General features: G+C 41.3%; 3 protein-coding genes and 1 long non-coding RNA gene across 4 annotated transcripts; 3 read left to right on the top strand and 1 right to left on the bottom strand.

The window, feature by feature from the left end:
* The first annotated feature begins 2,548 nt into the window (after window positions 1-2,548).
* On the top strand, window positions 2,549-18,603 carry LOC5510132. Its single transcript, XM_048719714.1, has 2 exons — window positions 2,549-2,924; window positions 7,272-18,603. The coding sequence occupies exons 1-2, from the start codon at window positions 2,595-2,597 to the stop codon at window positions 17,910-17,912; spliced, it is 10,971 nt and encodes a 3,656-aa protein (XP_048575671.1). The 5' UTR covers window positions 2,549-2,594; the 3' UTR covers window positions 17,913-18,603.
* Window positions 17,913-22,603, top strand: LOC125557543 (cytadherence high molecular weight protein 3-like; the record flags this gene model as incomplete). The annotated part of the gene is made up of 2 exons (XM_048720215.1): window positions 17,913-18,764; window positions 22,065-22,603. Coding segments are annotated over 2 exons (864 nt in total), but the record flags the coding sequence as incomplete, so codon positions are not given.
* LOC116619070 (V(D)J recombination-activating protein 1-like) lies at window positions 18,766-21,290 on the top strand. The gene is made up of 2 exons (XM_048719715.1): window positions 18,766-20,197; window positions 20,294-21,290. Exons 1-2 carry the CDS (start codon window positions 19,250-19,252, stop codon window positions 20,588-20,590), a joined length of 1,245 nt encoding a protein of 414 aa, XP_048575672.1. The 5' UTR covers window positions 18,766-19,249; the 3' UTR covers window positions 20,591-21,290.
* Window positions 20,580-22,060, bottom strand: LOC125557296. The gene is made up of 2 exons (XR_007305213.1): window positions 21,681-22,060; window positions 20,580-21,288 (listed from the first exon to the last, which is right to left on the bottom strand). It is a non-coding gene; the product is annotated as an uncharacterized LOC125557296 (long non-coding RNA).
* Window positions 22,604-23,223: the final 620 nt, after the last annotated feature.

The following is a 23,223-nucleotide window of genomic DNA, read 5'->3' as shown; positions in this document are numbered from 1 at the left end:
ACGTCTTCAAGGTGATATACGCGTTGGAGGGAGGGGGAGGCATGTAGAGGGGGTGGGTGTTAAAAATTTATGTTTTCTACATACACTTTTTGTACGTATTTTTCTGATGACCTTTCCCATTTCCACCTCATAACCTTCTTTAAAAATGGTGCCTCATAGTTCCTAGTATCTTAGTATAGCACCATGCTAAATGGAGAGTGAAGGGTTGAGTAAATGCACGCTATTATATTTTTAGAATTATAGGTTTTTCACTCATGTTTCCTATATAGTTTAGCCATAATCAATTTGGGGACGATAGCGGGACAGTAGAAGATACCAGGTAAATGTTTATGTAAGGCTAATGAAGACAGTTAAAAAACTGAAGATAAGGAATATAGCGTGTGGGGAGGTGTGGGTATTTAAGTAATGGTATTTGATGAGGCTAGGAGGTGTGTTGAGGCCACATTTGTAATAGTGGCCACATTTGTAATAAGGTAATGCCACATTTGTAAGAGTGATTTAAATGAAGGAATAAGCTGTTAAATTTACTGTTATATTTTCTCTTTAATTTACTGAGATGTTTGATTAAGTGGTTCAGGAAAAAACTGAAGAACGTAATCGAAACCTCGCGCGAATCTATTATAAAAATAGAAACGCGCTATGTTACCGCCGCCGCCGCCTGGTAAATGAGCAACTGACAACAAATAGGAGCGAAGTTAGTAATATGTTGTCTTCTGAAGGTTCTTCTTCTGGTTATTTGACTAATATTTTATAATGGGGAAGGAAAAGACGCGCCGCTGGGGGTCGAGTAACTCATTTACCAGGCGGCGGCGGCGGTTACATAGCGCGTCGTTGCAAGGGTTGCAAGGTTGCAAGCTCGTAGAGACAGAGCTTGTCGTAGGAGCGAAACCAAGGCAAATACATCTTTATTCAACAATAACACGACATTGGACTTCATTTCGGAGTCAAATTATCCTATAGCCCGTGGCTGATCGGCTTGTCGGTTGATGACGTCACTTTCGATTTGCCGCTCGCCTTGTTGGGGAAGCTTATCGCAGACAACAGAGGGCTGTCACAAGACGCCTGAACGAGGCTAAACTTGATATACATTTATAAGTCTAAAAATGCAATCATACAACCAAACACCACGTCTTGGTGACCGAGGAGAGATGAAGAAATGGAGCACTAGTCTACCAACAGGAGCAGCGTAATTTCTCAAATACACTTATTACTGCGCTGGTTACCAGAGGTTACCTTTGATCAGCGTGTGGTCATACATCCCAATACAACTTACACTTTGAGAGCATGGATAAATGGTCCTAAATCCTTGTGTTGGCAGACAGGGCGGAGAGTTGTGAGAAATGGAGATATTGAAATCACTTTTATGGGTTCCCCATCATCCGAAAATCGTACTAGAGTTGAAGGGGTCCAGTTCCCTGTATTTCACTTTTCGTATTGACATTTTATAAAAAATGGAAATGGACTGTGACAACTTATCTTTTTTTTTCCTCCAACTCATTTATAACGTTGCATGTATTCGTGTATATACCTATTTCAAAAAACGTTGTCAGTGCGAAACGGCAAATGACGATTGGCAAATGGCAGTTCTAGGGCCGTAAGGAACCATGGGTCTCATTAAATTTCTACTAAATGCTGAAGAAAATAGATAAATCAAACAATTATCCATTTAAGATCATCAATGTATGTCTCTGACATTGCTAGACTTTATTTAACACCTTTAACTTTACGAATGATTAGTACCCAGAAGCACCGTTCGGGCTTAGAACTGCCATTTACTATTTGCCATTCGCCATTTGCACTGACAACCATTTTTGAAATAGGTGTATGTTGACAAATCTGTCCTACAGCCCTCGCAATCGTGCAGATATAAAAGCAAAGGCGTCAACCCTAACGCCTGGGAGGGGGGAAGGGGTTGTCAGCTTTAGATATTCCTACATTGTTAGTATTTTTTAAAAACACTTTCGCTGAAAGTTCAAATTCAAAACCTTGGATACACAAGCTGGTTTTTATTACAATACCAGTCTAAAGCGCTCTTGTTGTGTATTAACGATAAACATTGTCTAAAATATAAGTAAAGAAACCTGTATCTGACGTCTGTAAAATTCTCACTCCTTCAAAACGTCTTTTTCAAGGCGACATACGCGTGGGGGGAGGGGAGGGGGCATGTAAAGGGTGTGGATTCCCCCTTACTCAAACTCTCTGAGGGAGATAAACATAAATAGCTCGTGTTAGCAGCCAGGGATTCGAGTTTCGCGGTCGATTGAAAAATCGATGTTATATAAATCACGAATATTTATCCAGGTAAGTTTGAAGAAAAAGAGTTAAAGAATCCAATAAAATGATCCAGATTTTTTTACTTCGAGCATTCGGAGTGAAACTGAATGGAAATTTGGTAGTATAGAGGGAAATCGAGCTAAGTTCGTGAAAGCTGGGAGATATCCACATTCCAGTTAACGGGGTTTTGGTGTATTGACGAATTTTGAGAATGATAGCTGACAAGAGACAATTCATCACCTATCACACTTATCGTGTTTTCCCTAAAATCGAGAGGCGCGCGAGGCATACTGGGTAGTGCTGGCGGCTCGCGAATCAAAATGGCTGAGGAGGGAAATATCCGCTCGCTCATCGAAGCCTACTTTCACGAAGGATTCGAAAACAGGGCTATCGTAGAAACCCTGAATCACAAGCATGGTATAAACATCAGTACTTCGACACTCAAGCGCCGATTAAAAAATTATGGCTTACGAAGGAAAGATGCGATTTCTGATGGTAAACTCATTGAAGCGATTCGCGGCGAAATGATGTATTCAATAAACGGGGAACTTCCCGGGTACCGAAACATTTGGAAATCTCTGAGAAGAAAACACCATATTCACGTAACAAGAAGACGTGTTGCCTTCATAGTAAGAGACCTTAAACTACAAGTAAGTACCAATTTGACATTGAAAGCAAATTTGATCCTCACGATATGTTGAATTTAAAAGCATTTTGGCGTCCAGCCCAGATGGTTCATGTTTGAATCTTGTTCTTTATAAAGTGCGCTACTGTGACCATTTCAGGGTAATACATTAACACTTACCCTCTCCTTTGTAGAATAAATTATTGGTTCTTATTTATTTGTGTTATGGCTCTTTCTTTTTCTCCTAAATGTGTGTTTGTAAGCGCACACGACCTCACGGTCACGACCATGTAACTTATGTGTTTTACTTATTAGTGAATTGCGGATCGTATGACAAATGTTCACAGCTTCAGAAGTTTGAGGTATATAGGCCTTTGAAATTTATAAATGACGTTTTATTTCTTGTTGTAAAATGAATGCAAATGAATTGGTATACGGCAGATATTTTAATCAAAAAATTTGAATTTCAAATATTCTGGAAGTAAGTTGTAAGTGATATTCGTTGTTTTTTTTTTCTCAAGGAGATTTGTTTAAACTTGCTGCACTCACACATGTTAAAAAAATGTCGATTGATCCGTATTTAACACTTATTACAAATTTATGTGACTAAAACTGCTACCCAGGCCCAAGTTGAAATGTTGAACATAATTCCAGCAATTTGAAACTACTTGGTAATGTTTGTAAAATATAAATGTTATCATTTTACTGCAGTCAACCATGGCTGGTCATCTTAATTTGCTGATATACCCCTGTTTTTTGATAATATTATATAGAGGAAAAAATTTTAATATGATTTTAATCATTTAGACAAAAAATGTGTAAAAGAAATGTTATTCTGGCATTTTATTTGGGATTGTAAAATTTTAAAAGTTCAACATTTAATATTAGTTTCATAATATTTAGATGCCAATAACTCCCACCAAGTACAGTTAAGAAGAAAAAGAGGTCTGCCTTCAGACAAATTACCTATTGTTTTCAATTTATAGCTTCTGAGTTCTCTGTTACAGTATTGATTTGCTGAAATTTGAGAAAACATCTGACAATATCCAAAATTTTCTGAAAGTTTTGGCAGCCATGAAATTCTTTTGCCTTGTATGCTACCGAAATGTCAGGCAAATTTTTACATAAGCAAGGATTTTAGACAAATTTGGTTTTTGTCAAATTTCGCTGTTCCTTTTGAAAAGATAATAAGAAATTTTAAATTCTTCATCTACTTCTATTATTATATCTACTAGTAAGATTGTATACTTAAATTGAAATTTTATTACCTATTGTATGTTTTGTTTCACTTTGACCTTCCTTATAAGCTCCATAGCTTTTATTTCAAATATTCTTCTCTAATGTGGTTTGAAAACATAAGGATCACAGTTGTTGCGGGGTAGTCTTGCACCCAGCCGTGAAATTAATTTTATTTAGATTAAAGTGTGGTGCCTTAAAATTCTTTTTAAAGATTGGTCAAATCTGCTGTTTGGTTTTTAATTTGTATACTGAAATATCTTATCATTTTGATGAATTCAGTTTTCAGTGTAATCAAGCAATATAACATTGATCTGTTTTTACTGTAGGACAGATTGAATTTCAAAGCTGTTACCCCACTGTACATGACGTTTGCATAGATTGCATTTGCACTGAAACATTCATCACACCAGTCACAGTCAATGAATTACAATTAAATTTCTCTCTCCCTTTCTCTCATCAGTAAGATAAATTAAACCCTAAGGGATAGCAATGACAGTGTGGTCAGTGATTCTTTCCCTTATTGATAGCATGCTGGGTGTTGATCAAAGCAATTTTTAATCCTGAGAGATGTGGACTACCGTTCAGTTACTGACAATACAGCCACAAAAATTACTCACCTCCCTTATAAGTGTTAACTAGGGATAGCAAAATCCATGGAATCTTTGAATAACTCCTAAGAAGATTGGATGATCACTCTCGTCAATGAAGCCCCTTCCTCCACCCTTTCCCCTCCTGGCATAGTAACCAACTGTCATGGTTATCTGAGAATCCTCAGGTTTTCAGCCTTGAAATTTTCCAAGTGTACATTGACATATACTTTAAAGTATAATAATATTATTAGGTTGATTGCATATTAGATAATAATAGTTTAAATAGAATGATACATTGAGAGCTAAAAACTAAAAGCTTATGATTTTTTTTAATCATAAGCTTATGATTTTTTTTTAATTCCTTGCATGTATTATTTGTATGCCCAACACATTGCTCACATGCTGTTTCAATTTTTTTTTTTCAATTTAAATTAATGTGTACTGTATTTGATTTTATGATAAATTTTGTTCTGGCTGTAGAGAATATGAATATGCCTAATAGGTCTAATTCTAATTCATTGCTCACATGCTGTTTCAAATTTTTTTTTTTTCAATTTAAATTAATGTGTACTGTATTTGATTTTATGATAAATTTTGTTCTGGCTGTAGAGAATATGAATATGCCTAATAGGTCTAATTCTTGTGTACTTTAAAGTTGTCATATTCGATTTTGCTTTTTGCTATTGGCTTAGAGAACATTTTTATTGTTTGAATAAATTGAGTCACCCTGTGAAGTATCCTGGATGTGCCATTCTGTTATAATAACAACTGAAGCTTTTCTATGGCAAATCTCTTAAAGAAAGCAAAATTTGGTTAAATATTTTGAAAATGTGCAATTTAAATTCTAGAATTTTAATATTTCTATTTCTATATCAATTCCTTTGTCTTTAACCTTTAAAACATGCTATTTAAAGCCTATTTACTTCCCTCCCAGAACCGTGGCAGCCAAAAAAGATTGGGGAGAACAATACAGAAACATTAAGAAAATGTTGGGGGGGAGGGGGTACAGCCACGCCCCTGTTGGTCATTTCCTTATAATTTTGTTGTCCTGCTTCCATAGTTTAAAGGGGAGGGGGTGGTCACATGGGAGGAAGGGGGGTGGGTAGGGCTCAGTTGCTAATAGAACCCTTTTCTTTATAAGGAGGTGCATCTATTTTACAACAAACTTTGTCAACAATTTAATTTTCACACACATATTTTTGTAAGTATATGATAAGGGGGTTATTTTTATTGGCTTCCTCTGTCTAATTTTTACTATTGTATTGGCCCACCATACAAAATTTCAAAATAAGCCACTATTATTAATTGGGCACCAAAATTCTTATGGAAAATACAAAATAATATTTCATTGCCCTGCTGCCAGAATTTTGTGGTGGGTATTATTACTTTTCAAAAAAAGTGTCTAATATAAACTGTTATCTTACTGTTAGGAAAGCTGCTGTATTATTAATAATCCCACTCGCAAACCACCAAAAACTAATAAAATGATAGCATTAAATTGTTAGAAACTTTAGGCTTTTTTTGTATTTCAGTCTCTCAGTATTCTAAGGTCAAGCTGGGAATAACTTAGAGTGGAAGCATAGATTCTCTTATAATCAATCAGCAAATTACTATATATTTTATATATTTATTATACAATGTGTACTTTGAAGTACAGAAGTGATTTTTTAACTGTAATATGCCAAAAATGCTTATTTTTATTCAAGTAGAGCAACTTGGTTGTCTTCAGTCTTTCAGATAGCAGCTTTTAACACGTGTATAGCAGGGGGAAGGGGAAATGGGTGTACATGACCCCCCTACAATGATTATAAAAATATAAAGATATTACCAGTAGGGGCGTGATGTGCCCCCAGTATTTTTTTTTTATTGTTTCTGCATCGTGCCCCCCCCCAATTTGTCAATGCCTGCTAGGGCACTGTATATGGTAAACCCTTTTAACTTGAACACAACGGTGTTTAACGTGTTATCCGAGTACAGAAAAGGCTGTATGGAACTTAAAGCCAGTTCGAGTTCGTGGGGATTCGAGTTATCAGAGTAGCAATATGACTGTGACTGGACTTTAAGTCAGTTTAGGTTAGCCGGAAGTTATCAGTGTTCAAATTATAAGGGTCACACTGTTATATGAAAGTACCAAAAAGTCTCATTCGTATCCAAACTTTAGAAAATGATTGAACTTTTCATGCTGCTTCCAGATAAATAGTATTTTAATTTGACTATTCTTGGCCCTGACTGCCAGACTGCCTTTCTGCGTGCTGCGCCAATTGATGAAGAAATTAGACACATAAGCTTTTACAGTTTGCTTTTTTTTCTTGCCTTATTGTTTTTCCTTGTGAGCTGAATTACCAGCAATAGTATTTCTGTCTTTAAATCTCGTCTGCAATCGTTTCTCGATCAATGATATATACAGTTTTGCTCTATTGCTGGCTTGCTTGTTTCGTGTTCGTACAGTGTTTGTCGGTTTTTTTTTTCTGGTAAAACAAACAAACTGAAAACTGAAACTATTACAATATACACACGATCACTGGCCCCTTGACTTTTTTCAGATAAAAGATCAAGTGATGCCACAAACATACGATGAATGCAGCGAAGAGTTGAAGAATAAATCTGAGACTGACAAGAAAGCTTGTAAAACGATACCTAAATTGAGTATGGTAGTAAATGAGCAAGACACTTCAAGAGCTCCAACGCGCGGGAGAGCATCAACAAGTGAGACAGCATCTCAAGTAACTAGAGATGGTCGAGGGCTTATAGAGGAAGAGTGTACGAGAGAAAGAAAGCGTGGATTTCCTTACAGTGCAGACTCTCGTTTGCAATTTTCTGGGTTAAGGAGGACCACTGATGTGTTTCAAATGCAATGGGAGAGAAATGGAGCTGAGATTAGGAAACACGAAATACCAGGAGAGAAAGGAGAGAGTGAAAACAGCCTCCAAACAGCCAATTTTATACCTCACAAGGTTGCCAGAATTGAAGAGAAATGCAGGGCTTTACAAAAACCGGTAGCAAAAGTTACGGAAGCGACCCATGCTGCACACCGGTATAGTGCCAACACAGGGTTACCAGCTGGAGAGATACCATACGATTTTTCACACGAAGCCACAGGTCATGTATCACATGAAGTAACACAGAAAGGAGAAACGTCTGTGATGGCACATGAGAACAATGACACAGAGATGTCACATCCTGGCCACAGGCACAGAGAAAAAACGTCAATATACAGTACCATCAGCAAGACAATGATACGCGAGAACACAGCTAATGAGAACGTGTCACAAAGCACAACATCAAACAAGAAAACCATCAGTAAGTATGCAGGGCAAGTGTCAGATCAAAACCTGCTTTGTCATGGGCACGACATGTTACAGAGGGATGTGCCGAATAGCGAGGGAATTTTGCAGAAACCATCTCAGCGTGAGGACGAAGTCATAAGGGGAAGAGAAAACATTCTAAGAGATGTAAAGGCCTATCGGAACACCGAAAATTGTGTAGAAAACCCTCAAGCACCTGGCGATGAAATTATGTTGGATTTTGCTGCTGTGATCAGCGAAATGCTGCAGAAGGTAGAAAATGATGACTCTTCTGACTCAGATCCCGAAGGTTGTTTAGTGCTGCCGGGAAATGAGATGGCGGTAAACCCTAATATCCAAGTTATAAATACCACGCCTCGAGCAAAGGTTTCAGCGGAAGACAGAGTATCGCCGGACCAGGAAATTAACGATGGTGTAGGCTTTCCTGATGAAGTCCAAGTACAAGAGACCGTTCAAGAAGAGAATAGACTTCACACATGTGAAAAGTGCGGCTTGAGTTTCGAAATTTGGGATGAACTGAAAGAGCATGTGAAAGTTAGCCATGAAAAGGTGAAAATCTATGTCTGTGACCATTGTGACAAAGAATTTGAAACTAGCTGTCAGTTAGGGTCGCATAAGAAAGTAGCACATGATCAAGAAACAGCCATCTGCGCTCATTGCAATGGAAGATTTCCGGCATCCGACCTTTTGAGTCATGTCAAGATGTTCCACCGCGATGAAAAACTGGTCAAATGCAACTACTGTAAGAAAAGATTCACCAAATACGGCATGAAAGAACACATCGAGCAAGTGCACAATAAACCCGGATTCAAGTGTGCTCAGTGCAATCAGATGATTCCTTCCAGACAAATGAGATACCACGCAAAGATCTGTTTCTCAGCATCACAGCAAATGCAAAATAACCAGATGCTAAGAGCCCAAGAAAAGCAGGTCACGGAAAATCGATGCAAAAGATGCAATGAACGCTTCAATACCTTCAGCGATCTGTCGAAGCATCTGGATAGCGATCACGAAATAGAGCCAAGAACGTGTGAATATTGTGGCAAGGTGTTCACTTTGGCAAAGTATATCCCTCAACACTTGAAGTCCCTTCATAACCACCCAGCACCCTTCGAGTGCAATTACTGCGTATGTAAGTTCCAATCACAGAACAGTTTGTCAAAGCACGTGCTTGGGTTACATATGAACAAAAACATATGTTTCAGTTCTAAAGAGGTACGATTCATTCAGGGAGAGGAGAGTGAAAGTCTAGGTCTTTATGTTTGCATTAAGTGCAACGAGGCCTGCGAGTCACCCAGTGAGCTGGAGACGCACTTGGAGGCTGTACACAAACGCCCACCGTCACGTAGGTGTGATGTCTGCAACACTTACCTTAGCTCCACTAAAGCTCTGGCTCTTCATATGATGTTGTGTCATGGCACATGGAGACCGTATCAGTGTCAGTATTGCGGCTATTACTTCAAGTGCGAGACAAGTATTATTCGCCACATGGAAAGCAACCACATAGGAGTGACTCCTGCTCAAGCATCTGTTTTTGAGCAAGCAGTAGGGCATCGGGGTTTGGCTTCTCAATCAGCTCTGAGGAACATACAGGGTGTAGCAGGGACTTCAAAACAAAGCTCGCCGGGACATGAGGACATGCATCAGGAATTGACTTGTGGTACAGTTCAGCAACAACAATTCTCAAGCACAGGCGTACAGCCTCAGCAACCGGTCTCTGGATTGAGATCAGTGGGAGTTGAAAATCGGCCTGTGCAGAGGCGGGTTACGGAGCAGAAGGTATCCCCTTCCGAACCTGAGGCAGATAACTCTGCTCAAGCGTTAACCCAACTGAAGATACAACTCAAGATAGACGAAGTTAGACCTTTCAAATGTAAGTACTGCGTCCTTCAGTTCGAATCAAAGAAGATCTTAGTAAGCCATCTGCTGGCAATTCATTTGAAACAACACACACCCTTTAGTGAAGAGCCGTCAACGATGGGAAACAAAGCATTTCATCTGTGTACAAAGTGCAAAGTAACTTTCTCTCATTTTAGTGAGCTCTTAAAGCACACGAAATCTGCACACAATTACTTGCCTTCAGATAACTGTGAGGTATGCCACCATACATTCTCCTCCGCCGAACATGTGTCAAAACACTTTTGGACAGCACATGTCACTAAAAGACCTTATAAGTGTCAGGATTGTGGATACTATTTCCAGTCCGAAGATGATGTATTAAACCACATCAAAAGGAACCATCCCGACCTGATACCATTATCAGTTGAAGAACAAGTCAATATACAAGAATGTCTGGTTACAAAAAATGTTCCGATGACGCATAGTCCTCTGGAACAAGTTGCACCTCAACAAATCCATGTTACGGACCAACTTCCAATACATCGAAATCCTGCTCAGGGACAAGTTCCACTTCATCAGATTCCAGTTTCGATACATGCTCAATTGCATCACTATGCCGTTTTACAACAAGTTCAAATGATTCATAATCCATATCTGCATGATCAGGTCTTTCAACCAGTCTTACCACAGCAGAACCTGGTTCCAAATCACGTCACTGGAGGTAAAATCCAGGAGGACGAGGGGCAACGGGAACCAGCTTCAGTCGATGAAGGGCAAGACGAAAGGTATGAAAGACAACGACTAAATGAAGTCCAGGAAATTGAGGGACGGCAACCTGATTTAGTCCAGGAAGATTATATACCCGGAACAGTGCGACAAGAACCAAATTTTACAGCTGTAACAATGGAAAGAGAGCCTGAAATGGTTGGGGAGGAAAACATGATTCCTTCTGCCACCTCCGCACTTACAAATCTTTATTCTCTTGAGGTAGGGCAAAGCGAATCACAGGAAGATCTTTTACCAAATTATGAATGTAGAAAATGTGGCAAGTGGTATAATGCGTTTAGAGCTTTGGTATATCATATGAAAACTGTTCACGACTGTCTCCCACCTACTACCTGTGATCTGTGCGGCAAGGAGTTCAAGAATGCCGAGTATATGACAAAACATATAAGGATGGTTCACCACAAACTATGGCCGTACAGGTGCGAACATTGTCACAGACAATTTCCCTCGAAAGTTGGCTTTGATAGGCATAACCGTCTATGTCATCTTTGTGGAACAGTAATGAAGATGGCAAAAAATGTTACGAAACATGTTTTGATGTGCCATGGAGGAAATCAGCCGTATAAGTGTAAGTTCTGTGGATGTCCTTTCTCTAGCAAAAAAGGAAAAACGCGCCATGTTAAATTGATGCATTGTAAGCAACGGCCCCCTAAAATTTGCAAAAGACGGAAACAGATTTTAGAGGAGCTCATTGGACAAGAGTCGGGTATTGAGTCAGAAATGTTCCTGTATGAACAAGTTTCGCAGCCAATAGCAGTGCAGGATAAACAACATTCCCAGCCAATAGCAGTGCCGGATGAACAAGTTTCGCAGCCAATAGCGGTGCAGGATAAACAACATTCCCAGCCAATAGCAGTGCTGGATGAACAAGTTTCGCAGCCAATAACAGTGCTGGGTGATCAAGTTTTGCAGCCAATAGCGGTGCAGGATGAACAAGTTTCGCAGCCAATAACAGTGCTGGGTGATCAAGTTTCGCAGCCAATAGCGGTGCAGGATGAACAAGTTTCGCAGCCAATAGCAGTGCTGGATGAACAAGTTTCGCAGCCAATAACAGTGCTGGGTGATCAAGTTTCGCAGCCAATAGCAGTGCTGGATGAACAAGTTTCGCAGCCAATAACAGTGCTGGGTGATCAAGTTTCGCAGCCAATAGCGGTGCAGGATGAACAAGTTTCGCAGCCAATAGCAGTGCTGGATGAACAAGTTTCGCAGCCAATTGCAGTGCTGGATGAACAAGTTTCCCAGCGATTAACAGTGCTGGATGAACAAGTTTCGCAGCCAATATCAGTGCCCGAAGAACAAGTTTCGCAGCCAATATCAGTGCCCGAAGAACAAGTTTCGCAGCCAATAACAGTGCAGGATGAACACGTTTCACAGCTAATAGCAGCGCAGGATAAACAACATTCGCAGCCAATAGCAGTGCTGGATGAACAAGTTTCGCTGTCAATAGCAGTGCAGGATGAACACGTTTCACAGCTAATAGCAGCGCAGGATAAACAACATTCGCAGCCAATAGCAGTGCCGGATGAACAAGTTTCGCTGTCAATAGCAGTGCAGGATGAACACGTTTCACAGCTAATAGCAGCGCAGGATAAACAACATTCGCAGCCAATAGCAGTGCTGGATGAACAAGTTTCGCAGCCAATAGCAGTGCTGGATGAACAAGTTTCGCAGCCAATTGCAGTGCTGGATGAACAAGTTTCCAAGCCATTAACAGTGCTGGATGAACAAGTTTCACAGCCAATATCAGTGCCGGAAAAACAAGTTTCGCAGCCAATAACAGTGCCGGATGAACAAGTTTCGCTGTCAATAGCAGTGCAGGATGAACACGTTTCGCAGCTAATAGCAGTGCAGGATAAACAAAATTCGCAGCCAATAGCAGTGCCGGATGAACAAGTTTCGCAGCCAAAAGCAGTGCTGGATGAACAAGTTTCGCAGCCAAAAGCAGTGCTGGATGAACAAGTTTCGCAGCCAATAACAGTGCCGAATGAACAAGTTTCGCAGCCTATAACAGTGCCGGATGAACAAGTTTCGCAGCCAATAACAGTGCTGGATGAACAAATTTTGCAGCCTATAACAGTGCCGGATGAACAAGTTTCGCAGCCAATAACAGTGCCGGATGAACAAGTTTCGCAGCCAATAACAGTGCAGAATAAACAAGATTCACAGCAAATAGCGGTTCAGGATGAACGAACAGAACCTTTCACACGACAGAAATATCCTTTGTTCGAGATATCACAGCAAGACCATGATTTGGAGTCAGAAATAATGTTGAAAGAAACAGTTTTTTGGCCAGTCAGGGTTAAGCAAGAATCTGCTCTGGAATCAGAAACGCCGGAACAAGAGCCATTTTTGGATACGGTAGTAGTGAAGATCGAGCCGGATTTTGAGACTGTAGTGATAAAGCAAGAATCAGGTTGTCAGCAAATTTTAGAGCATCGAACAGTTGATCGGCCACAAGAGCATGCTTTCGATCCAGTCATTGCCCATCAAGGTCCGGCATCAATTACAACAGATCATGAACAGAAGCCTACCAAGCAGGGCCTCCCAAAAGGGTATAAATGTAGCAAGTGCAGCGATATTTATCAATCATTTAGCGAGTTGTCCAAACACATGAAGGCAATCCATGGATGTAAACCAACAAGGAAGTGTGATTTGTGCGGCAAGCGATTTTCCAGGCCGGAAACTGTCAGTAAGCACATTTTACAATATCACGAGGCTAGAACTCCTCACCAATGCCAATTCTGTCCATATAATTTCCCATCGGAAGCACATTTGAAGCGCCATATAAAAAAGACTCATAAACCAGGTCAAAAAGACTTTAGAATACGTGGGCGAGAATTGAACCATCTCAGAAGGACCCGGGGGACGGTCCTGGAACTAGAAGACTTGCAGCAGCAGCCAGTCTTTGAAGCATCAGAAAATGAAATGCCGCATTTCCAACTGGTTGTCTTGGAACAGCAAGAGTCGACTCACGAAAGGGATACGGGGCTCCATCAGAACCCCATCGTGAGACTATTGATGGAGCCCCAAGAGTCCATGGCAAGCAATGAAGTAGAAAAAGACCCATCAATAATCTCGGAATCGGCCAAAGAGCAAATCGAACAGTTTCAAAAATCAGCTGAGAGTCCAACACAGTCATTGGTGGAAACTTTTGTCCAGGTACAAGAACCAGTATCGGTGGATGCGAGGGACTATGCTGAAATAGCGATCCCACATAATTGTATTGAATGTGGTGAGGTATATTTAACATTTAGTGAGATGTCCAAGCATATGAAAGCTGTTCACAATTCTCGGCCATCCAGCACATGTCATGTATGTGGTAAAATATTATGTAAAGCTGAATACGTTGCTGTACATGTAAAGATGGTCCACGAGCGAAGCAGGCCTCACCAGTGTGAGTATTGTGCAACTCGTTTTGCTTCCAAGAGTAGCTTATCACTCCACATCAGAAAATTCCATAAAATAACAAAGCATTATATTTCGCCCTTGAAAGGACCTGTTATTGGCCGTGCAATTGATCATGAACGGGACTCGAAGCCAAAGCAAATACGAGAAAAACTAAAACCCACAGAAAACGTTGTGCAATACCAAGAACCCTTACAATCACAGAAACTGATTTGGAAACAAGTTATGAACGGACAACAGGATCCGGGTCTGGAACCAGATTTGTCACTACAAGAGGGGGTATTAAAACCAATTTTGCAACGACAGGAACCAGTTTTGCAATTACAACAACCAGAAGCGGAACCAGTTTTGCGACCGCAAAAAACGGTTTCAACACCAGTTCGGCAACCGCAACAGCCAGTCCTGAAACCAGGTGTTCAGCGGCGGCAAGAACCAACTGGGCCAGCTGGGCTAACAAAGCAATCGTCTCAGGAAGCAGCTTTGCAACGAGAACATGAGCAGAGATTAAGGGTAGTGGGAAATGAGCAAGGAGAACTCCCTTTTCAGTGTACCAGATGTAGAAGTCGTTTTGCATCGTTTGGCGAAATGTCTAAACACATGAGGACACTCCACAACACACGTCCATCGAAAACATGTAACCTCTGTCAGAAGACTTTTTGTACTGCAGAATACGTTTGGGTACACAATAAGATGGTCCATGAACGATCTAGACCGTACCGTTGTGAGTATTGTGGATGGCATCTCGCTTCAAAGAGCAACTTAACACTTCACATCAAAAGGATTCATAAACGAACACAGAGTGACACCCTAGCTTCAGAACTACAGAAGGAGCCTTTGGAAACAGTCGTGGAAACGGGAGACCAAACCTCGAAAATGAACGATGGAAAAAGTACAGATGGAACAGTATTCAACCAGCAGATTGTTGACCTGGAACAAGATAAGGGAACCCAACCCAACCAAGTACTCAACCAATATAACCCGCTACTTAGAAAAATATTTCATTCGAGACAAGACAAGCGTGACGAGCTTTCATTTTACAACCAGCGCCTACTGGAGTCTGAACAGGACATGGAACATAAAGATGACTCAGTATGCAGACAACAACTAGAAAACACAAAACCGGACAAGGAACATGAGCATCAAGTCATGTCAGTAGTTCCTGACAAGCGAGCAAAGAAAGTCCAACCACTGTTGTGTCAAGATGAACCAATGGCCAAGAAGGACTATCTAGTCTTGCAAGCAGACGCGAGGCATTTACAAGCAGCGAGTTTACAAATAGCTGGCACAAGAAGCCCTCAAACACCAATAGAGTATAAATGTAACAAATGCAGCAATTCATATGTCTCGTTTAGCGAGATGAAGAAGCATATGAGGACCGTCCACAATTGCCGACCATCCAAGACTTGCGAACTGTGTGGTAAGAAATTTTGTACGCCGGAGTATGTCGCCAAACATGTGAGCATGGTACACGGGAAGGAAAGACCCTACAGGTGCATACATTGTGACAGGGGATTTACCTCGAAGATCAACTTGACTAACCACCCTTGCAGATCCGAGGTTGAAAGCTCTAGTGAGGAACAACCAACGACGGAAATCTCGATGTTTAGAAATCCATACTCAAGCGAAGTAAAGCAAACAGAAGACTTTGAACTAGCGTTAAGTGAGGATGAACCAGCTACTGAACAAGCCGTGGATGTAGATGGACCAACCATTGAATCAATCTTCAGGGTGGATACACCAGCCGTCAAACCAATCGTCAGTGTAGATGGGCCAACAATTGAACCAATCGTCAGAGTGGATGCAACAACCGTCGAACCAATCATCAGTGTTCATGCGCCAACAATTGAACCAATCGTCAGGGTGGATGCACCAACCGTCAAACCAAGCGTGAGTGTAGATGCGCCAACAATTGAACCAATTGTCAGGGTGGATGCACTAACCGTCGAACCAATCGTGAGTGTAGATGCGCATACAATTGAACCAATCGTCAGGGTGGATGGACCAGCCGTCGAACCAATCGTCAGTGTAGATGCACCGAGTAATGAGCCAACCGTCGGTGTGGATGGACCAGCCATTGAACTAATCGCCAGTACATATACACCAACCGTTAAACCAGTCTTCCGTGAAGATCTATCAGTCTTACAACCAGACGTGATGATTCCACCAATACCGGAAATGCAACAAACAGCCCCAGTAAGTCTTCAAACACCAATAGAGTATAAATGTAACAAATGCAGCAATTCATATGTCTCGTTTAGCGAGATGAAGAAGCATATGAGCACCGTCCACAATTGCCGACCATCCAAGACTTGCGAACTGTGCGGTAAGATGTTTTGTACGCCGGAATATGTTGCCAAGCATGTGAGCATGGTACACGGGAAGATGAGACCTTACAGGTGCATACATTGTGACAGGAGATTTACCTCTAAGATCAACCTGACTAACCACCCTTGCAGACCCGAGGTTCAAAACTCTAGTGACGAACGACCAACGACGGAATTCCCAGTGTTCAGACATCTATACTCGAGCGAAGTAAAGCAAACAGAAGACTTTGAACTAGCGTTGAGTGACGATGAACCAGCCGTTGATGTAGATGCACAAACCATTGAACCAATCGACAGTGTAGACGCACGTGCTATTGAACAAATTGCCAGCTTAGATGACCCAACTATTGAACCAACTGTCGGTGTGGATGGACCTGCAATTGAACCAACCTTCAGTGTAAATGCACCAACTATCAAACCAGTCTTCAATGAAGATTTACCAGTCTTACAATCAGCCGTGATACGTCCACCAGAGCCGGAAATTCAACGAACAGCCCCAGTAAGTCCTCAAACACCAATAGAGTATAAATGTAACAAATGCAGGAATTCATATGTCTCGTTTAGCGAGATGAAGAAGCACATGAGCACCGTGCACCATTGCCGACCATCCAAGACTTGCGAACTGTGTAGTAAGATGTTTTGTAGGCCGGAATATGTCGCCAAACATGTGAGCATGGTACACGAGAAGGAAAGACCTTACAGGTGCATACATTGTGACAGGAGATTTACCTCTAAGATCAACCTGACTAACCACCCTTGCAGACCCGAGGTTCAAAGCTCAAGTGACGAACAACTAACGACGGAATTCCCAGTGTTCAGACATCTATACTCGAGCGAAGTAAAGCAAACAGAAGACTTTGAACTAGCGTTGAGTGACGATGAACCAGCCGTTGATGTAGATGCACAAACCATTGAACCAATCGACAGTGTAGACGCATGTGCTATTGAACCAATTGCCAGCTTAGATGACCCAACTATAGAACCAACCGACAGTGTAGACGCATGTGCTATTGAACCAATTGCCAGCTTAGATGACCCAACTATAGAACCAACCGTCGGTGTGGATGGACCTGCAGTTGAACCAACCTTCAGTGTAAATGCACCAACTATCAAACCAGTCTTCAATGAAGATTTACCAGTCTTACATCCAGACGTGATGATTCCACCGACGCCGGAAATGCAAGAAACAGCCCCAGTAAGTCCTCAAACACCAATAGAGTATAAATGTAACAAATGCAGCAATTCATATGTCTCGTTTAGCGAGATGAAGAAGCATATGAGGACTGTCCACAATTGCCGACCATCCAAGACTTGCGAACTGTGTGGTAAGATGTTTTGTACGCCGGAGTATGTCGCCAAACATGTGAGCATGGTACACGGGAAGATGAGACCTTACAGGTGCATACATTGTGACAGGGGATTTACCTCGAAGATCAACTTGACTAACCACCCTTGCAGACCCGAGGTTCAAAGCTCAAGTGACGAACAACCAACGACGGAACTCTCGGTGTTCAGAAACCTATAATCAAGCGAAGTAAAGCAAACAGAAGACTTTGAACTAGCGTTGAGTAACGATGAACCAGCCACTGAACCAGCCGTTGATGTAGATGCGCCAACAATTGAACCAATCGTCAGGGTGGATGCACCAGCCGCCGAACCAATCGTGAGTTTAGATGCGCCAACAATTGAAAAAATCGTCAGGGTGGATGCACCAACCGTCGAACAAATCGTGATTGTAGATGCGCATACAATTGAACCAATTGTCAGGGTGGATGCACCAACCGTCGAACCAATCGTCAATGTAGATGCGCCAACAATTGAACCAATCGTCAAGGTGGATGCACCAGCCGTCGAACCAATCGTCACTGTAGATGTACCAACTATTGAACCAACCACCAGTGTAGATGCACCAAGTAATGAGCCAACCGTCGGTGTGGATGGACCAACCGTCGAACCAATCGTGAGTGTAGATGCGCTTACTATTGAACCAATCGTCAAGGTGGATGCGCCAGCCGTCGAACCAACCACCAGTGTAGATGCACCAAGTAATGAGCCAACCGTCGGTGTGGATGGACCAGCTATTGAACTAATCGCCAGTGCATATACACCAACCGTTAAACCAGTCTTCCGTGAAGATCTATCAGTCTCACAACCAGACGTGATGATTCCACCAATGCCGAAAATGCAACAAACAGCCCCAGTAAGTCTTCAAACACCGATAGAGTATAAATGTAACAAATGCAGCAATTCATATGTCTCGTTCAGCGAGATGAAGAAGCATATGAGCACCGTCCACAATTGCCGACCATCCAAGACTTGCGAACTGTGTGGTAAGATGTTTTGTACGCCGGAATATGTTGCCAAACATGTGAGCATGCACGGCTATTTCAAACAGCCGCTAAGAGGACATTTAGCTGAGCGACCGCGCTTTTAATAACAGACCGGAAGTCGTGGTTATTAACTCTGTTAATGACTAACGCGCGGCGCTCGGCGCACGCTTCCTCGATACTTGGAAGTAAAAAACGTGATGCGTACCAGCTAGTGTTGAAAGACAAGTGTGCGCAATGAGCATTTTTAGAATATTTAGGAAATTACCTCACAGATAAGGTGCTATAAGCGGCAGTGCCATGAATACTGTAACAATAAGAAGAGTTTACTTTACAGTGCTAAGGCAATTAATGGCGGAAACAAATTGCGCAAAATAAATGACTTCATGTTCAGACTATGATCTTGCCTGAGTTTTTATATCGCAACCACTGCATTCAATGCAATCTCCCCCCTTTACAGTTCTCATTTCTACACTCATACGGTATCGCGAATGCTTTTTGACTGATTTCTGAACTTACTTAATATTTGGAGTTCATGGCCGGCGCGACCTCGGAAGGTGAACGCATTAACAGTATTCACCTACAAAATCTTGAAAAAATTTGCAGAGTTTGTGGAAATCGCCTCAAGAAATACAAAGACCGGTTCGAAACTAGTTATAATTGCAAGGGCCACGTAGTATTTCTTGCTGAAACCTACAATTTGAGTATTGAAAAGGACGATCAGACGATTCACCCATCGAAGTTCTGTCGTGAGTGTTTTCGGTCGTATCGCATCCACACTCGCGAGGTCGTTTTTTGGGAAAAACAGACTGACACTTGCAGTACTTGCGAAAAAGAAGAGTTTGCAAGAAAAGGAGGAAGACCAAAAAAGTCAAAGCGAGGTGGTGGAAACACAAGAAAAGCGCAGCGACGGATCTCCTTTGTAGACTCTGTTGCGGCGTTACAAGATCAAATAGCCGATGTGACAAAAGAGATTGCAAGTCGACGGATTGATAATTTTTCAGAACGGTTCGAGTTGAACGAAATCCGAAAAGACGACTTCTATTGTCCAATTTGCTGCGAGCTATTGGACAAACCGGTCGAGACAATCTTTACGCATAATGCTTGTGGCGCGTGCCTTACACAAGCCCTTGCCGTTAACTCTTCATGCCCGGTGTGTAAAACAATCCTCAGTTCCGGGGACGACATCAAAAAGTTCAACCATACGCTACTTGGTCTGATAGAAAGTCAAATATACAAGTGCAAAGGATGCGGTAAGGAGGTACAATATCAGCATTGTGGGGAACATGAATGTCGACCAAGCGAAGGCAGCGCCCCCCCAAACGTCGCCCAACAGCAGCCATCCCAGACAATCAGCGAGGCCCTAAAAGACCTGAGAGATGGGAAAATGAATAGGGAGGTCGCCGAACTGGGGACTGCAGTGGTGCGAGAACTTTTAAAGCGCTCAGCTGACAAAACCGTCTCACTACCATGCCGCGGAAAGGTAAATACCCACCCACCCCCCCCCCCCCGAAAAAAAACATTCAATTTGACCATTTCTTCTTGTCAAAATAAGCTAATTACTGTTTTTGATCCACAGTCATTGGTGTTAAAACACACGCCAAATTCCCAAAAGCCAAATGACGAGGTTTCTGTCCGGCATTTGAGAAGAAGGGTCTCTCATTTACAGAAGGTCGGTGGGAGGCTAAGCGCGGGTGGGGAGATGGACACCCTGGTTATCCATCAACTGCGACAAAAGGAGAAGAAGGAGCGCGAGGCAGTTCTAAAGAAAGCCCTTGGCAAGGAACTCATCTTGCAGATTCCAGAGGGAGAGGCCTTGGCCATGAAAGCTGACCTCCGCCTACCTTGGTTTGCCCTTGGAAAGCTTACGCGGTAGGTTTTTATTTATAAAAATCTAAATTAATCCTTTGTTAGAAACGAAATAATTGGTTGAAATAGCAACATATCTTAAAGTATTTGTTTCGCTACGACAGGTGGTTTAGTAACTGGATTTTGTCCACATTTTGTTCACAAAGCCCAAGAATATTGAAGCCGTTTGCCACAGAGTCATTGAGGTCTGCCAGACTGAGTGTCCAGAACTACTTGGCCAGGCAAGAACTGTCAAGGCAAAATTCCAACAGTTGTTCAGCTTATTCAGTGTTTGCCACTTCAAGTACAATTCTGCGACCCCGATGTCCCAAGAACAGTTATCAATTCTGGGTAAATACGAATTGAAATAGTGCCATTCTACAACCTGAATATTCAAACCTATTTTGACTTATTTTTCGCCAACAGAGCAAGATATCAAACTACTATGTGGTTACTACCGCGAAACATTTCCTGATGAGTCTTTCCCTCCCAAGTTACACATGCTGGAGCACCACGTCGTGGAAATTCATCAGGCGCTGGAGATTCCATTTGGGCTTTTTCGGGGAGCAGGGAGGCGAATCAATCCACCATGAGCTTCAGGCCCTGCACCGTACGCACAGCCAAACAAAGCCGGCTACAAATCGCCTCAAAGCCATCATCCAAGATCACTACGTGATCGTTGCACCGGCTAACAGGAACGTTATTCCTGAGAAGAAACGGCGTAATCTTAAAAGCAAAGAAAAGCAATGAAGTTAGAAGTTAGAATTAAAGGCCGATATCATTGCAATATATTTGTATAAATTAAGTAACTACTTATAGCTTTCGGTTGAGTCAGGCAGACTCCATTATTTTAGCAAACGAAATACGAAAACATAATATTCATACTAATTATTGTAGAAGCTTGCAAAATATTTAAGTTGCTTAAAGTTATCGTAGAGGTTTTCTGAAACCATAGCATTATGATAGTAAGCGACTAACTTTATGTAAAACCAATTTGAAAGCCACAATCAATAAAAACAGCTGAAGCCTCTAATGGCGATGCGATACACAACCAACACAACATGCCAAGACGGAAAAGATCGTAGAATGTTTAATAATCATTCGCGACACGAACTTACCTCGTGATTCCATTCATGAGAGCTAATACTTCGACCAGTTACCCTCAGATTTCCTTAAAAAACTCCGACAAGACAGCAAAATGAAGCCATTCCTAGCTAAATGGGTAATATTTTTATCGAGGGGGAATTCGATTGCCATCATTATAGGTCGATTTTCTCGAGAATTTTAGCAAAATTGATGCCGTTTTCTGTCCTCAAGGCCAAAACCCCGCTTCCCCTGGATCATTTGCACATTAGTGGCTTAAAATATGCTGTTTTTGATTGGTTTAAAATACAATGGGCTTTTCCAACTAAGACGCCATCTTTACGTAGTCAAGGGCAATGAAGACCGCTTACGTACTGTTCGCGGGCGACTAAATGTCCTCACCGACGATGCCGTGCATGGTACACGGGTAAGAGAGACCCTACAGGTGTATACTTTGTGACAGGAGATTTACCTCTAAGATCAACTTGACTAACCACCCTTGAAGACCCGAGGTTCAAAACTCTAGTGACGAACAACCAACAATGGAAGTCTCAGTGTTCAGACACGAAGAACAGTATCCAGGATCGTTAGGAGAACAGAGGGATCTGGCTATTCAACCATGCGCAGAAAAAACTTGACGGAGTAAAGGGTAATTGACAAATTCAGTCATGTCCTGTACGACGTTGGAAATTACAAACTCTCCTGCCTATAACAAACGATAGACAAGGAGACAAACAATGATTTAGCCATTGATTGAGACTAACTAAAAGTTTTGTTATATACATATACTGTATATATTGTATATATACATATACATTGTTATTTTATTGGTACCAATGTAACTTCAGGCATGAATGAAGTTATCCTTTTAGAGTGATATCCAATCCGAAAGTAAATCAAAAACTAGATTGTAATCATTTCATTTTATGTAATCATAAACAAATGTTGATGAATCCAACTGGTTGTGTACTGTTTGAAAAAAGAGTGTTTTTTTTTTTTTTTTTTTTTTTTTGGGGGGGGGGGGTTTAAAGATCAACTAGAGGCTATGCCCCGAGGAATCTTTAAACCGATAAAAGACAATAGCTAGTTTATTCACAATCGTTTTCTTTGTTCGTTGTGTGTGTTTGTTATTGTTATCATCAAAGGGTAACTTAGTATTCCTTTATTACTTAACGAACTTAACGAGGAGTAGTTTATTGATAGAAGTCCATCGCCGTGACCAAAATTCCGTTGACCGATTGGCGAAATGGCTATTAATGAGTATTTGAACTTTTTATTAACCACCCTTCTTCCAGTAAACTGCAATTACGGACGATACTTGAACATTTACGTTCAAAAGGTTTTGATATAATAATAATAATAATAATAATAATAATAATAATAATAATAATAATAATAATAATAATAATAATAATAATAATAATAAATAATAATAATAATAATAATAATAATAATAATAATAATAATAATAATAATAATAATAATAACAGCAAGAACAATAATGATCAAAGCGCGGGCTCTTCGTTCTCTGGGTCCAGAGAGAGATAACTAGGCAACCGGGAGCAACTCCCTACTCTT

The sequence above is a fragment of the Nematostella vectensis genome, chromosome 12 (genome assembly GCF_932526225.1).
Source record: "Nematostella vectensis chromosome 12, jaNemVect1.1, whole genome shotgun sequence".
NCBI classification, from domain to species: Eukaryota; Metazoa; Cnidaria; class Anthozoa; order Actiniaria; family Edwardsiidae; genus Nematostella; species Nematostella vectensis.
This window is presented reverse-complemented; position numbering and strand designations above follow the sequence as displayed.